Source organism: Nothobranchius furzeri, chromosome 12 (assembly GCF_043380555.1).
Source record: "Nothobranchius furzeri strain GRZ-AD chromosome 12, NfurGRZ-RIMD1, whole genome shotgun sequence".
NCBI classification, from domain to species: Eukaryota; Metazoa; Chordata; class Actinopteri; order Cyprinodontiformes; family Nothobranchiidae; genus Nothobranchius; species Nothobranchius furzeri.
The window spans coordinates 33,211,893-33,228,585 of NC_091752.1; the positions used below are offsets into that span (position 1 = coordinate 33,211,893).

General features: G+C 41.8%; 1 protein-coding gene across 1 annotated transcript in view; it reads right to left on the reverse strand.

The window, feature by feature from the left end:
- Positions 1-16,693, reverse strand: part of sorcs3b (sortilin related VPS10 domain containing receptor 3b) — a 79,286-nt gene that overhangs the window by 26,385 nt on the left and 36,208 nt on the right. The window contains exons 2-7 of the mRNA XM_015944880.3: positions 10,784-10,851; positions 7,589-7,688; positions 7,278-7,436; positions 6,504-6,577; positions 5,623-5,687; positions 1,375-1,493 (exon numbers count right to left, since the gene is read on the reverse strand). Coding sequence (XP_015800366.3) covers positions 1,375-1,493; positions 5,623-5,687; positions 6,504-6,577; positions 7,278-7,436; positions 7,589-7,688; positions 10,784-10,851 — 585 coding nt within the window. The remainder of the gene's footprint in view (positions 1-1,374; positions 1,494-5,622; positions 5,688-6,503; positions 6,578-7,277; positions 7,437-7,588; positions 7,689-10,783; positions 10,852-16,693) is intronic.

The window sequence follows — 16,693 nt, forward strand, 5'->3', positions numbered from 1 at the left end:
TCTCACACCCAAAGTATCAAAATATGACGTGTGTGACCAAGCCTCAATATATGACAATTCGGGATGCCCTAGTGCGTCAGGAGAGGACGCATTGAGGACGCACTGTCCCAGAGGGTCGGTGTCCAACGCCCGCGATGAGATGGATATTAGAGCAACTTGCGAACTACTTAACTTTCCCCTCACCCCCATTCTAACCTTAACTCAGCTGAGTTACTGAGTTAAGGTTAGGATTGGGATGAGGGGAAGGTTAGATCGTGTAATAATCAAATACGGACGCCAGTGGTGCCACGTGTCTCTGATCGTCCTCTCCTGATGCGCTGGGGCATCCCGAATCGTCATATATTGAGGCTTGGTCACACGTCACATTTTGGCGCTTTGAGTGTGAGGATGTGTTGGTCTGGTTTAGGGGTCTTACAAGCTATCTATGATATGGCCACTTTATTCTGTTTTGATCTGAAAATTAACCAGCTACTGATCTCTTCTATAGTTGCCATATTTGTTTTGTTTGTAACCTAAAAATCAGCCACCCTATCAGTTCTGTACTGTGCCTCCTAGCAGAATACTCCAGCAGCAAGTATGTGAACAATCAATGCAAGGTTAAAAAACAAGTATAATCCCGCTCCGCCAAAATTGCGGACCCTGAACGGTCCATACCAGCTCGTGAAAACCCGCTCTGACTCGTCCTGGTCCCTTCAGTGGAAATGTAGCTAATTAAGCAACATATCATTCCAAAAGATTTAGAAGATGTAGATAAATGTATTTTAAATAATAAATGGTCTCCAGGCTTTTTGGTTCAAAGTGAAAACCTGGAGTCAATAAAAACTACTTCCATATGACTTTTATTTCCCTCAAACTTAGCCGGAGTCTAAAAGAACGACCAAAAGCATTAGGTCTGACCAATAGATAGAAAATTACTTACTGGTGGACAGAAATCAATGATAGTAAAGGACGTTTGAAAATTAAATTTCTAATAATGGTCCAGACTGCAGTTGTCTAATTGGAGTCAAAGTCAAAGTGAATGATGATAAGGACAGTGACCCTCCTGTTCATTGCTCCTTCACCATAGACTCCAGCAAACACATTTCTCAGCTATGGATTATGTCTGTGCAGAAGGCCGTTCACTAAGCGCGTCCCGACATGAACGAGATGAAACAAAATCAAAACACACACCAGGCCAGTGGGGAACAGGTGCGATGGGAAAAGCCATTATGTGGGCTTTGATGGAAAAGCATAAATTGGCTTCTCAACACAACAAAATAAAAACAAAAGGAAAGAGGAGCAAAATGTAAGCCCGCGATGGTAACCTTTAAATAAATAAAAGCAAGATAAGGGCAGCTGGTTTACTTTCATCTAAAAAATTGCTACTATGCAAACCTGTGTAAAAACATATTCATCCTGTACAACAAGCGAGTTTGTGTCCACGTGTCCAGGAAAGATGTACTGTCTGTTGCCATCCGTGCATCTGTGGGCTCTGCACTTCACATACTGAGCACCTGAAAGAGGAAAAAAATAATAATAATAATCAGAGGTAAATCTGAGCCATTTCCATTCCAACTGTACTATTAAGTAACTAAATCTGCTGCTTCCATTTTAAATCTGCATTAAATTCCCTCTTTGGAGACCAATTTAAAACCAATTTGAAACCGACACAAACATTGTTACTGTTCAAATATCAGCTGAGCTTTATGACTAAAAGTGTCCGGGGTAAAGTTATTGTCTTCTATGATTAAAATGATAATGTCTATAAAGCATATGCAAACAAATCAGCTGTATTTAAGTATGTTTACATAGTAAAAAGAATGTCTCCTATAGAATTATATTTAAAAAGCAAACAGTGAATAAAGAAATACATACTTTAAATGCTTATTAGAAGTTAAGGAAAGGGGATGAGAAGATGTGAATGTAAAGCTACCTATATGTCTAAATTATCATCGTTTTTAAAATTACATGTTAACTCAAGAGCCTATAATGGTTATTTCAAAGGCCCTATATCTTGTAAAGGCCTATATATACAGGCCTATTTCACTTCTCACGCAGATGTTAAAATTTTAGCAAAAAATTTGGCAACTGATCAGGACAGTTATTCCTGCTATTATTTTAAATGACCACAATGGTTTTATTAAAGATAAACCTGATTTTTAATGTTTGCACATTTTTAAATGCTATTCCTTTCCAACACTTGACCACTACTCCAGAGGTAATTAATTCTCGACGCTGAAAACACTTTTGATTGCGAGGAATGGAACTTCCTCTTTGCGGTTTTTCAAAAGTTTGGATTTGGGGGGAATTTTTTTTCATGGATTTGATTGTTTTATGACTCGCCCCAGGCCAGTGTGTGCACAAATGGCATTTTCTCCAAACATTTCCCATTGTCATGCGGCACAAGGCAAGGTTGTCCATTATCCCCTTTACTGTTCATTATCGTCACTGAACCCCTATCTGTGGCCTCGAAGTCCCTTCCTCATTTTAGTGGTTTATTTCAATCAAACCTTGATATAAAATTATCATTATATGCGGATGACTTGCCTTTGTATGTTTCTGATCCCCTGTTAGTATGCCACGAATATGTTTGGCTCTTTGTCTGGCTACAAGATTCATCTTTTTAAGAGCGAATGTTTCCCAATAAATCCCTTAGGTGTTGCAATTAAACAATCTGATACCCTTTTTAAGTTTAGCCTCTCTAGGTTCAAGTATTTAAGAGTCAATGTAACTCATACTTTATCCTCATATACTTCCAACTTCTCACCTCTGATCACCTAACTCAAATCCGACTTTCAAATGTGTAATTCCTTACATCTGTGTTGCGTTGGCCGAATCATATGGGCAAGATGAATGTCCTGCCCCGATTGCAGTTTTTGTTCCAATGCCTCCCAGGATTTCTACCTAAAGCCTTTTTCAAACAATTAGATGAGCTGGTTTAGTCGTTTTTGTAGGGAGGGAAATCATTAGGTAGATTGAAATTTGATGGTGGTCTTGCCTTGCCTAACTTTATATTTTATTATTGGTCAGCTCACATTTATAAATTAACATATTGGCCAGATTCCTGTGAGCTGTTGTGATGTAAGTTAGAACGCTTGTTGTGCACCTCCACCTCTTTCAGGGCTGGCAGACCAACCTCTGTCAGTGCGCCCCAGTGCAGCTCTGGCTACATCTTAGCTCATCCCCACCAGCGTGTGAATGTGTGTGTGTGAATGGGTGAATGGGTGAATGACTGATTGTGTTGTAAAGCACCTTGGGAGGTTCTAGGACTCTAGAAGGTGCTATATCAAATACAGGCCATTTACCACAAGCTAGTCTTAAAGTTTGGTCACAATACATGAATCATTTTAAATAGACTTCCACATCTGTACACATGCTCATCATTCTAAAGCATTTATTTCCTCCTGGTCTCACTGATATGCCCAATGGAGACATCATGGAATTACCACCTTTGAAGACCTCTATAGGAATGGTGCTTTTTGAGTTTTTCAGAACTTCAGAATATTCTAAAGCGAATCTTCAAGCCTCTCACCTGTTCAGTTATTTTGTTCAGTTATTTTCAGGTTTGTCATTTCATCCCTACTCTCTTTCCTTCCTATCTTTGTCTTCCGAGCACTCAACCATGGAAAGAATTGTTATCTCTTAAATTGATTGTATCCCTGATATACAAACAACTTATGGACTCGGATGCGCATTCAGTGGATGCAGTTAGAAAAGCTTGGGAACAAGAGTTGGGTGTAAGGTTTTCCCTGAGGAGGATAAAGGTCGTTCATAAGATCAGACCGTGGCGGTAATGTGGTGCAATCATGGCAATTTTATAAAAGATTAGGTGATGGCAGCATAAAGGGGGTATGGGGGCGGTCTCTGCGCTGCCACAGACTTCCGTTTATCTTGGATATAACTTGCTTTTCATTGCGATTGAAGCCGTGATCGTTAAGTTTTTTTTTAACAAGCAGCTCCTAAAGGTGTCTGTCCCCATCAGTCCCTGTGCAGTCTCTGGTGATCTGAGCTTCATTTTCAACTTTCATTTATTTATTAGATCCCCATTAGCTGCTGCTTCAGCTCGCTCATGGGGCGCTGCTGTGCTCCAGTTTGCCATCTCAGCTGATTTTGTTCAAAAAGCAAACGTTATTGCCTTTGTTTACTTTCATTTTCAATTAATTTGCCAGCCGGAGCTCAGCAATAACCCCCCACGTCATCATGACATCTGCCTCTGTTGCACCAGGGCGCATACAACGGACTATTACCGCAAAATTACTACCAAGCGAGGCGGAACAAATGCCGCAATACTCGCGCAACGCCATGCTGGCATGGCGCATTTATAGACATACCATTGTGGTAATATTACACCGATTTGCTGGCATTGTGTGTCTTATTAAAAGGGCTTAAGAGATGTCAAGCCACTTTGTGGGACCCGAGTCACATGTGCTACTCATGTCTGGAACTCCTTGGCTTCTGGAGCCATTTCAGCTGTCCTTTCCGGGCCTCTCAGGACCTGGGTTTGTGTGAACCCCTTCTTAGGCATTTTTGGGCTACCAGGTGACACCGTCTTGACTAATCCCACTCATTCTAAAACATTGGCTTTTGCATCACTTTTAGCCAGACGCTGCTTATTACTCCAGTGGAAATCTCCTGAACCTCTAGTTTGAATCTGTTATGTCATTTCCTAACTTATAAAAAATATGCCTCACAGCAAAGGCTGCTTATGGAAAATTTGCTTGCACGTGGGGCCCCATTGTTGACTATTGTAGGCCATTAAATGCTGTGCCAATTTAATATGCCCTCCTTTTTTAGGGTAGTGTTTTTGTTTCGTTGTTAAGGAAGAAAAGTAAGAAGATGTATGTGAGACGAACTAATTGTATGGCCAAGTGTGTTTCTATGTATAATGTTTCTTTCGCAATTAACATGGTAAAAAAAATCAGTCATTTGTACGTTTTATCCACCAAGTTGTCTACCTCTGTTTTATTTATTTTTGCTGCGTCAGCTTCATACTGTTCTGACATAAATAACAAATGCACGTTAATTCTCTTTATTATAGTGAAGAGTTAAACCATGTTAGACAGGGTGCTAAATCAATGTTTCAACTATACTTTATTTGTTTTTATTCTGCTCCTTCAGCCTTTTTTAAAAACTGTCTTATGCAAAACAATTGCATCAGCCTTTACACCTGAAGAAACCTAAATTGTGTGCTCAAAATCCAGGAGTGTCATAAATTCAGACTAGAACGAGAACTTGAACCTCTTTTAGTTTCTCATAAAAACAGTTCAGAATGGTGCTGTCTGAGGCGAGTTTGGATGCTAATTTGCATAAAGATTTGTTTTTCTACAGAAGAAGTGTGCATACGTTTTTCCCCCAAGTAGGAAACCCCCATAATTGGTTTGACAGAATATGCAGCACTCTTTAAAAGGAGAGAGCCGAGGTTTGTCTATAAAACACAGGGGATAGATTAGAAAGAAGAAACATCCATCAGCCCACTAAAACACTCTGTTTCTTTTCCGGGAGACACCTATTCTGCTTTACTCGACTTCAGGGACCAATCTGAGCAGCAGAACAGGTCTCATCTTGCCCGTGACCTCTCTCTAAATGAGAGCCAAGGGGTCCTGTGGGTCTTGCTACAGCAGTGGACTGAATTGTAGTACTCACGGCCTTTTGCAATGTGTGTCTCAATGTGGACCACGTCTGATTCTCTGTCCAGCCCCATTACCGCCCTTGAAAGAATGGGAAGAAGAGATAGAGGGGAGCACAAATAGGGTTAGTGGATTAGAAAAGGATAAATGAGAATTAGAAGACAAGAAAGGAAGGCCTGGTTAGCTGTGGATGGACGACCCTATTCTGGAAAACCAACAATGTATTTTCTTTATCTCCTGTAAATCACTCATTGCTGAATTTGCACCACCAGTGGCAATTAATCTCAATCTAGCGAGGCATCAACAAACGCAGCCACTATTTCCCTAACTATTCACTAACGCAAATGAGTGCTGCGATAAAATTGCAGACAGCTGCAGCAGAATAGGTAAAATAACTTTTTGACACAATGTGCATGAAGGAAAAGCATTCAAGAGCACACATAATGCATTATTTTGGGCGCTTCTATGCCAACTGAGGCCCTCTAATTTTTTAAACATTTGACTGTTCACGCATGTGGAGACCATGTTGTCAGTCCAATGTCCTTTCTTTCTTTTCAATGTAAAAAAACTTGTTTGTTGGACACACACTATAACCAACAGGGTAAATGGACTCGCATCAATATTCACGGCCTTGTGCCCGCACAGTAAAATTTCCTAAATGACTGCAACAACAAAAACAGCATGTCGTGTTTGTGCTACTGAAAAGAAAGAACAATATTACATCAGGCCTACGTGATGTGGATTAATCAGCTTTGGGCTTGACGTTGGTGTAGAAATCAGTTTTTTTATAAGAGGTCACTGGATTCTTATAAAGGCTGGGCATGAACATCCTTGTTATGCAAATTAGAATTAATCATAGCAGAAAAATGAGCACAAATAAAGTCTACAGGGTCGTACCAGTAGAATCTGCCCGGCATTACACTGTCATGGACGAGCTGCCATTTCCTCCCAAAGTCCATGGAGCTATACAGCTGCAAAAAAACAAAAATAGACCAGATTTTATTATTGAGCGTCGTAGCTATCATTTGTTTCTCAGTAGAATAAATTGGAAATGAATGTAAATACATTACAATTGGTCCAAGTGGTATTTCATGGAAGAACTATAGTAACATATTTAAGACATTGTTTTTATGACATAACATTTTTATTCTGTTCAATTATGTGTTAGAATTTTTTAACTTAAAGAGCGAGTAACACGTAAATACATTTTTTTGCTGATAACCTGTATATACGTGTCTAATAGTGATGTAGACATGTGTAGTCTTTAGTTTGGCAGTTTAGAGCATCTTATTTAAATTTTTAAAATGCAGCCAAAAACCCGTAATTATATCTCCCTCATCAGAAAAAAACTGATTTAGAATCAGCCACAGCTGATGGCTAAGAGGTCCCATGTGACGTCATCTGTCCCCAGTATTACGTGACTGGACTGCACTCGACTGCATCGAGTGACAACTGCTTTGGCGTGGTTCATCGGGAGGTCGCCTTATTGTTGAATTTTTACAGTTGAAATTTTGTGGAGGAAATGTTTGCTTGTGTATTTTAATTCACATTTGATTACATAATCACACAGAATAAAATTCAATGTCATAAATTCAGTGTGTAAAAAAAGTCATATTCTGGTGAGACTGTATTTCTTCCACACAATTTTAGGACCATTTGGCCAGGAGCTACCTTGTTGTCATGACTGTAAGCCAGGATCCAGTTCTCCTGTGCGGGGTGGAATAGGAGGCTCAGGATGTTGAAGTTAATGGGATACTTCTCAAAGCTCGCCCCTTCATCTGAGCTGATGAGTACAGCACTCTCTACTTCTGGGTCGCTAAGCATCATTATCTAAAGTACAGACGGCCACACGGGGGATGCAGCGTTAGAAGAAGGAGGCTCAGAGACACTCATTTGGCAGTAATTTTTAAGAAATTGCAGCTTGATGTCAAGGCAAGCTTTATATGAGAGCAGACAAATAAAAGCCTGGTAGATGTGCTGACCTTCTGTTTGTTGGTAGGGCAAACATAGAGGTAGCTCAGGACCGTCCTTGAACCCACTTTGTCATTGAGTTTGGCGTAGGTGCTCCCATAATCAGTTGATCTGGACATAAACAAACAACACAGCATGTTTAAAAGGAAAACGGTTAATAAGCATTTAATACAATTTTTTCACCCAGAATTAAGTATTTGCACGGTATACTATGTAAAAGTTAATTTCTTACTGCTTAGAAAACAAATTTCTTTCAGACATTAAGCAGATCTTACAGAATGTTCTGTAGTGTTTCATCAATTTATTATAAAAGGTCCTGTTAGGAACATAATCACCCCTTCAGCCTTTGTAATGGCCTTATAATGAGGGATTAAATCAGGAAAGTAGGCAGAGGCAGCAAAAAATGATTTTTTTAAGTAGTCAAACCTTCAGGACACTTTGTTTTTCTACTATAAACACTTGTGTTATAAATCTAAATCAGAAAAAAGGTGGACGAAGTAGGCCTCGTACTGGTAAGAACTGGTAAGGACGTCTGACAAGTGGGTGCCCTTTTTGCTTGTTGGCCTATTTGATGGCATTAAAAATATCTTAAATTCAACATAAACATTAAATGACTATTGATGCATCATGTGGTGTTCAAAAACACAAGTTATTTTTATTTATAGAAAAAAGAAGCACAGGGACTATTATGGCCAGGGTTGGTGTAACTGGTTGGTCTGGGACACATAACCCAGCATCTCACTAAGCTGCAACCATTGGTGTCTATTGTTATAGACAGAAAATATCCAAATAACTTTGCAAATTTTACTTGTATTCATACTAAGTTTAATCTCAGAATTCTTTCATTGGAAGATTTAAACATGGCTCAGTCAAAAGGGACATGTTGGAGTTTTCTTGTTGCAGTTTGTTCACAGAATCTTAAATTGTTGCCAGTGTCTCTCAAAGTTTTCTTTGCCCCAAATGGGTTAAGATAGAAGATAGAATCCAGATTGAATCCAAATAGAATCCAGATGTTCACAGCAAATCTGTGACTTTGGGAACATTTTTCTTGTACAGTTTGAACATGCTCAAAATGCAGGTCAACGTTTGAGGAATTTTAGAAAGACACTTGCAGTTTCTCCTTAATATTTACAACCTGGTGTGACATGGTTCGTAGTATATCTACATCCAACAACACAAAAGAAATTGTAACTACTAGGCTGCAAATGCAAGCTGAAAACAACAAATATAGAACAAATGAATAACTAGTAAAAAACATAAAATCAACAGTTAAACAATAATAGATGCAGTATATATATATATATATATATATATATATATATATATATATATATATATATATATATATATATATATATATATATATATCACAAATCAAGGGAAAAAAAAGCCTAAAGAATGTCAATATTTAATCATTTTGGTGAGTTACGTTACAAATCTTCTAAATAGCTACAGGAAACATTCGGCACTTGATACAATTTTTGTTAAATCTCCTTTACATGGTTTGACAAAGGATCAATATCATTTGACAACCAAAACGAAAGAATCAATGTTAAAAATAGCCTCGAGTTCAAGAGGTTTTGGCTATTTTCTGCATTGAAACGATGATTCTAAACTGATTGGCCAGCACATCTTCTTCCATAAAATACATCATGACTTTGATATGAAACCTTTCACAAAGCTCACATATCCGAAAATGTATTTTAAATTTAGATGGCAGGCATTACACCAGTGATGTTTGTAGACCAAATAATAGGCCTCAGCAATGAAAAAGACCAATTTAAAACAAAAATAAAATTTCTGTTTGTGAATTTAAAGATGCTTGCACTTCACTAAGCTGCACCCTGTGACAAGGGCAGACATGTTTGTCATTCATGCCTTCATATGTCTTCTCACCTGGGTGCCTCCAAATGTAATTTCATGGAATAAGTGGATGGAAGCCCGGAGTCTATACTATCACTGTCAATGTATTAACTCAGAGTGTCCATTTCCTGTTGGTATTGTTTTCACAAACTTGCCACTAAGAAATATTTGTGCTTAAATGCTCCTCTTCTCAGCTGGCGTATGTGTGTGTTTGACTGTGGAGGTGGGAGAACGACTCATAAATGATGTAATTACGTTTCATCTCAAAACACAAAGGGACTCGTGTTTCGGCATCTCATGCAAATCGCTCATTGATCTGCTCGCTGCGTTTTGCCACCAACTGAGGCCTACAGCTGCAGACATTAATCATTTATTATGTTATCACACAAATCATTTATTCTCTTTTCTTTTCATAACATTCAGATTGCTGCTTTTCTAATATCCACACTAAGAGCCTTTGCAGACCCCTGAGGTACTCTAATTTACTAGTAGGCCATTGTTAAGCAGACACATTGATGATGAAAAACCTCCTGTACACAATATGGGGTTTCAAAGTGAGTCAAGTCGAGTGTAAATCTTGGCGATGCCTCTGGAGAAACAGATATTAATTTGAAACTCTATGCTTGGCAGTCTGATGGCCTCTTTTTCATGTGCATTTCAGAGTCAAATGAATTCTCTGCAGGTGTTTGAAGAGGTGAGGGAAGGCGTTTCGGAGACAGTATTGGACTTTGTGGTATAATCCGCAATGAATTCTATTCTTATTTATGACCTGACAGTGCACTGTAACTCACCCCTCAATGCATACTGAATGAAATTACTATGACTGTATCGTAGAAATTGCATGTAAATTGCTTCCGAAACAGAAGGTTACAGTTGACTATCAATCACACACACATAAACACACACACCACAAAAAAACTTCACCATAAAGTTTCCTGGTCAGTCAGAAAAAGCACCACAGGTTCAAACAAAGAAGCCGTCAGATCAATCATCTGGTTTATCTTTCAGAAATAGCCTTTCAAAAAGTTTCCTATCAGATGATGGACAGAAAGTGGAGCCCTTTTTAAAAGGTTGCTGTCGTTACTTGGTGTTATTTATGGGACATCAGGAAGCAGAGAGGAGGATGGTTCAATCTGAGCCGCCTCAGAACGCTTTATTAAAACAGTTCACACAGGCTTGCACTGAAACTCAATTGTTCATTTCCTAGCCAGGGCTAGACTATAAATCTTACTTAGAACATATGCCCTGCTCTGTGAATATATTGTTGTTTTGAGGCTGATGCACCAACTCTGATATTTAGAGTGAAACTTATAAGAAGCCGTGATTAAAACAGGAGAGCTTACCTCCAGAGCGAGCTCTCGGTAACAGCAGCCAGGTTGAAGTCGTACAGCTTTGTCAGGATCAGGATCACCTGCAAACATCAACGAGATGTGCTTAATTGCACGCCGGAGTCTTTGCAGGAAGACCTCAGCAGCATCAGTCTGCGCTTAATGACGTGGAAGGAATTCAACATTTATGTTACATTTCTGAACTAATAAATATCAGCCTCGTACAGTATAGCCCAATGACAAGAAACTGTCATGTTGTCAGGATGTGTCAGTCTACTAGTAGTAGGACTTATAAAAAAAAAGAGAAGAATCTCTGAGGGCTGTCAGGAATTATCTCTGCATCTCATGTGGAACGATCCCCACCTGACAGCAAAATCTGAACATAATTGTTCAGTGAACAATAAGAGGAAATGCTCTCATTGGCTGTGCTGCATATCTTTCTCACATTCCCTTTCTTTTTTTTCTACTTTCCCATCTAAACTAAAATTGTTGTTACGGCAAAATTGTAAACAAATGTTGACGTCAAATAATGCCAGTGAATGTTGTGTTATCTCACTTATTAAACACTTTTTGCATGCTCTTTTGATGCTTGGAGGAAGTGTTGCTGGGGAAACAAAAACACGGCCCAAGCCGGTCAGTTCAGAAGGAATTTGGTTTGCAGATGCATTATGGTTCCTAACGGTATTTGAATGGCTTCCCATGCAGATGCTCATAAGGGGAGTTGGGAGTTTGGGGAAGGGCTGGAAGAAGGAGGAGTAAGGATGGTGGATATTAACAATCAAGAGACAAAAAAAGCAACATTTACTATGATGATTTTTTTTAAAACAAAACCATGAAAGATGGGTCAGAAGCTCAATTACAGTGAGTTTAAACACATTAACCTTGTGAGACCCATGGAAGAAGTTATTAAAGCGTGAAAAGCCGCGCAGATTCAGGGGAACAAAGACATGCCAATAAGTCTGCATTGAAAATGTTAAAAACCCAATTGACCCACAATTTAGCCATCAAACGACCAATGTGCATTCCCACGACTATCTGCATTACAGGTTAATTAACCAATCACACAGCCAGATACGCATTTGCATAACTAAATGCACCATGTCTGCAAGGTCCAACACTGGAGTCTGAATCAATTTGGAGTACAGACTTAGTTAAACGGCTGTGATGTTCGGCCTAATTGTCCGCTTTGAAAAATAGATACAAGAGTAAAACTCCACCGAACTGTTAATTGTTTGTCTCCTTATTTATTTATTTATTTATTTATTTTGTTTCTTTTTTTTTTCTCATTTTGTTGCTAGCAACAGTTACTCAGTGTCAGGGGATCTTTTAATACTAGAAGGCAAATTGGATCTAGAATTTATTTTATTGGTGTCAAACTAAAGGCAGTTTCTTAATTTCCAAAGGGAATTAAACACCCAGCTTAGAAGGCAAAATGTGTCATGTTCTGTTTCCCCTTGGTCCCCAAGTGCTTTGTTTGGGAGATAGCGCTCTGCAGTGGGCTGCAGATTATTTTGAGGCACATCCTATCAGAACTGTGCCTTTCTGGGCTTTTGCCAAGAAACTGCAAGTGACCTTTGACCGTGACTCACCTCCATGTACTGCTTGTACCACCACCTCCTCCACGTCTCCTCCATCTGCCCCGAGACCTAATTACCTTCCAGCCACTCTCTCAACAATCAGATCCAGCTTCCTCTCCTGCTCCCCTGTCCCTGTTGGCACCACCTCTTCCCCTCTGGTGGGTCAACTTGCTGCAGCACTTGCCAGCCCCAACAGCGCCACCCCTTCTCCGGTAGTCAGACTCTCCATGCCACAATGCCCCGGGGTCCAGGTTTCGCATCCAGGTCAGCGTTGCTGGCGAAGTGCAGTTCCTCCTGACACCACCTCCAGTCTCCTGGTGGGTCAGGTCACCAAGGGATCTGTCGCCTCGCCTCATGGTCTGCACTCAGGACCTAGAGTCAAGCAGGAACCATCCTCCTCTCCCCTGGTGGTTCAGAGGCCCCCCACACGACGAAGGTGTCGCAACCGTCACCAGCAATCTCATAAGGTCAGAGCTGCTCCGTCAGTTCAAGAAGTCCCTGCCATGCAACCTCAGTCAGAGCTTCACCCAGCTCAGCCCGAGCGCCACCCGCCATAGCCGCCGGCTCAGCCCGAGCTCCACCTATTCCCCGAGACCAAAGCTGGGCTGCCTGTCCAAAAGGCCCCTGCTCTGCAGATCCAGACCAGGCTCCAGCCTCCCTCTGAACCCCACCTGTCTGCATCAGCTCTGTCCAAGCTCCCACTGTCATCACAACGACAATGTTATAAACATCTCCAATGTCCTCCAAATGACCAGTCTGAGCTCCAACGCCCTCCAGATGCCAGAGTTGTGCCGCCTACTCAAGAGGCCCCTGCTCTGCAGCCTGAGGCTGAGCTCCCACTGTCATCACCGCGGCGCTGCAGAACCCCTCACCATCGTAAGCCTGCTCTCATGCTCCAGCCCGAGGGTCCAGGACCGATGGGGTTGGTTCACCTGGGTGGAGCTCAAGGACAAGTCCCTGTTCGTCGGCACCTGGCTGGCTGTGTGGCCTCCGGGGGGTTGGTCCTCGTTGTAGGGAATGTTTCCTAGCATCTTCTCCAGGTCAGTGTTGCAAGAGGGCCATAGTTCCACCTGGTGCCACCACCAGTCTTCTGGTGGGTCAGGTCTCTACAGGTTCTGCACCCTTGCCTCAAGGCCTACGTTCATGGCCTGGAGCCCCCCTCCTGACACCTGCTTACCTCTGGAGGGTACGTGGGGTTCCACGCTACAGCTCGGCCCAGAAGTTCTGTCCCCACCGTCAGCGGCTCCGCCTCCAGAGACTTTGTCCCCGCCTTCAGCGTCTCCGTCTCCAGTACCTCTGTTCCAGCTGTCCAAGAGGCTCCGGTCCAGCCTGTCTAAGAGGCTCCAGTCCAGCCCTGTCAGCGCCACGTCTGGCGCCTTCGTCTCCACCTGCAGAGTCTTCGTCCCCTCCGCCTGCAGAGTCTTCGTCCCCTCTTCCTCCAGAGTCTTCATCCCCTCTTCCTCCAGAGTCTACATCCCTTCTTCCTCCAGAGTCTATGTCCCTTCCTCTTCCTCATCCTCATCCAGAGTCCCTTCCTCATCCTCATCCAGAGTCTCTTCCTCATCCTCATCCAGAGTCCCTCCCTCTTCCTCATCCTAATCCAGAGTCCCTTCCTCTTCCTCCTCATCCAGAATCTTCATCCCGTCCTCTTCCTCCTCATCCAGAGACTTCATCCCGTCCTCTTCCTCCTCATCCAGAGTCTTCGTCCCTTCCTCCTCCTTCTCATCCAGAGTCTTCGTCCCTTCCTCCTCCTTCTCATCCAGAGTCTTTGTCCCTTCCTCCTCCTCATCCAGTGTTGTCTGAGTCCCCTCATCCTTCTCCCGAGTCTTCGTCTCCTCATCCTCCTCCCGAGTCTTCATCCCCTCATCCTCCTCCCGAGCCTTTGTCCCCTCAGCCTCCTGAGTCTTTGTCCCCTCAGCATCCTGAGTCGTCGTCCCCTCAGCATCCCGAGTCCTCGTCCCCTCAGCCTCCTGAGTCTTCATCCCATCAGCCTCCTGCGTCCCGGCTCCTGGTTCCCCATCGTCAGCCCCCCAGACTCCCCTGGTTCCGGCTCGTGGTTCCAGGTCCTCGACCCCCAGACTCCCCTGGTCCCTGTTCCTGGTTCCCCGTCGCCGGCAACCCAGTCTCTCTTGGCCCCTGTTTTTCCCGTGTCCACTCTCCTGCTTTATTTGCTCCTGACCCTGTGTTTGCTCTTTTTTGGTCGTTTAGGGGTGTTTGTGTTTTTGGTCCCCCCCCCCCCCTCGCCCGCCCTTGTGGTTGCTTGTGTCCTGCTTTGTCCTTGTCTTCTGTTTGTGGTTTTGTTTTTGTGTCTTTTTGTACATCTGGTATCCTGTACTGTCATGTTCTGTGTGTCCCTATGCTTCCCCAGCCCTTTCCAGGTTCTCCTCATGTGTCTTCTTGTGTTCTCCAGCTCCCTCTAGGCTTCCCTCATGTTTCCTCCTAGTCACTCCCGTGTATTTCCTATTGGTTTGTATTAATCCTCCTCACCCCTCTAGTCATCAGTTGTTTATCTTTACCCTTAGTCTTTATGTTTAGTTATTTAGTGTTTTATAGATTATGGTTTGTCTCCCCCTCTGCTTAGTTCTTTCCCCATTTAGTTTATTAATGGCACCTGTCTCCCCGCTAGACCTCACTCCTCACACCTGTCACCTGTTCCCCTGATTGCTTCCCTCCGTGTTTAAAAACCCTGTCTTGTCCCTCAGTGTTTGTTGGTCCATTGTCTTTGTCAGTGTTGTTCTGTCCTCCTCAGGAACTCCAGGTTCTTGCTCATAAATTAGCTTTTGTTTTTGTAATTCAGTTTTTCTAGATTTTAGGCCTGGCTTCCTGCCCTTTGGATATTTTCTCATCATCCTAATCAACGGACTTCTCATTTATTCAACCGCTTCTGCCTCAGTTGTCTGGGTTTCAGCATTTTAGGTCCAAACCTCCTGCTCTCAACACGACAGAATGAGTTTATACTAAAGGGGTGTTGTACAACATTCTGTCATATATGCCATCATGTATGGTGGGCTGCCAAAGGCAAGATCCAGATGAAATAGGAAATACAGCATGAAAGAAAGAAAATAAACTATAAAAGGGAAAAAAAGAATATTTCTTTATATACAGTAGCCTTTTTATTCCTTGATAAAAAATACTATTAATTTTATGTTCATGTGTTTATCACTTTAATCCTTTTATTGATTTGTTTTTACCAAGCCAATTTTACTTAGGTAGATGAGGATAACGAGGAAGAGGACAGCGACGACAATGATGATGAGGAGGAGGATGATGGAGATGATGAGACTCATGATGATGATGTTGATGATGATGAGAACAATGAGGAAGATTAAGATGATGATGAGGGTCATGGTGATGATGATGATAACAATGAGGAGGAGGAGGAGAATCATGATGATGATGATAATGATGATGAGGAGGATGAAGAGGATGATGAGGGTCATGATGATGATAACAATGAGGATCATGATGATGATGATTGTGATAATGAGGAGGATGAAGATGATGATGAGGATCATGATGATGATGACAACAATGAGGAGGATGAAGATGATGATGAGGATCATGATGATGATGACAACAATGAGGAGGATGAAGATGTTAATGAGGATGATGATGATTAGGGTTTTTGTTTATTCATTTATTTTTTGTTAAAAACATCAGCTGAACAGAGAGCACAATAAAATTAAATAAAAACAGAAAATGCATTCAACGTGTAACCTCTAATAGCTGTTATACTGTCTGTTCTGTCATGCTTTTCTAAAATATCAACATTATTTATTTCCATAAATTCTGTTTTTACTTTTCAGAACGAAAAGAAATAAATCACAAATAAACAAACAACGTCAGAAATGTGTTTGGACAGAAGGGTATTGGTTTTTCACACGTCTGGGCTGCTGTGACCAAATGACAAAACTTGATGACAAAAATCCTCCTGACACACTCACAATGTAATTGCTACCAATAGCTCTCTCTCTCTCCTAACTGGTGACAACACGTTTGTGGATTTGGCTCATTAACAAAAGCTGACCCGCTGAACTGGGTCAGTGAAGATCCACTTCAGGGACCACAACAGACTAGTGAGGCAAATGACTGTTTGAAAGATATCTCCCTTTGTGGATACATCACAACACATCACAGTGTGTTTTTACTGACAGGCTGCACATCTGTGTCTAACGTCAGCGGGGAGTACGCGCTGGCACAAGCTGGGACCAGTAGCAAGACCTCCTCAGCAGTCACTAGCACTAGTTGATCCCAGCAAATGAGGCAGTGTTTAACAGAAAACTTAAAGAGTTTATGTTGCAATTTTGCTTTTCTGGAAATGACGGCAACAAACAAACACAAAATGGCT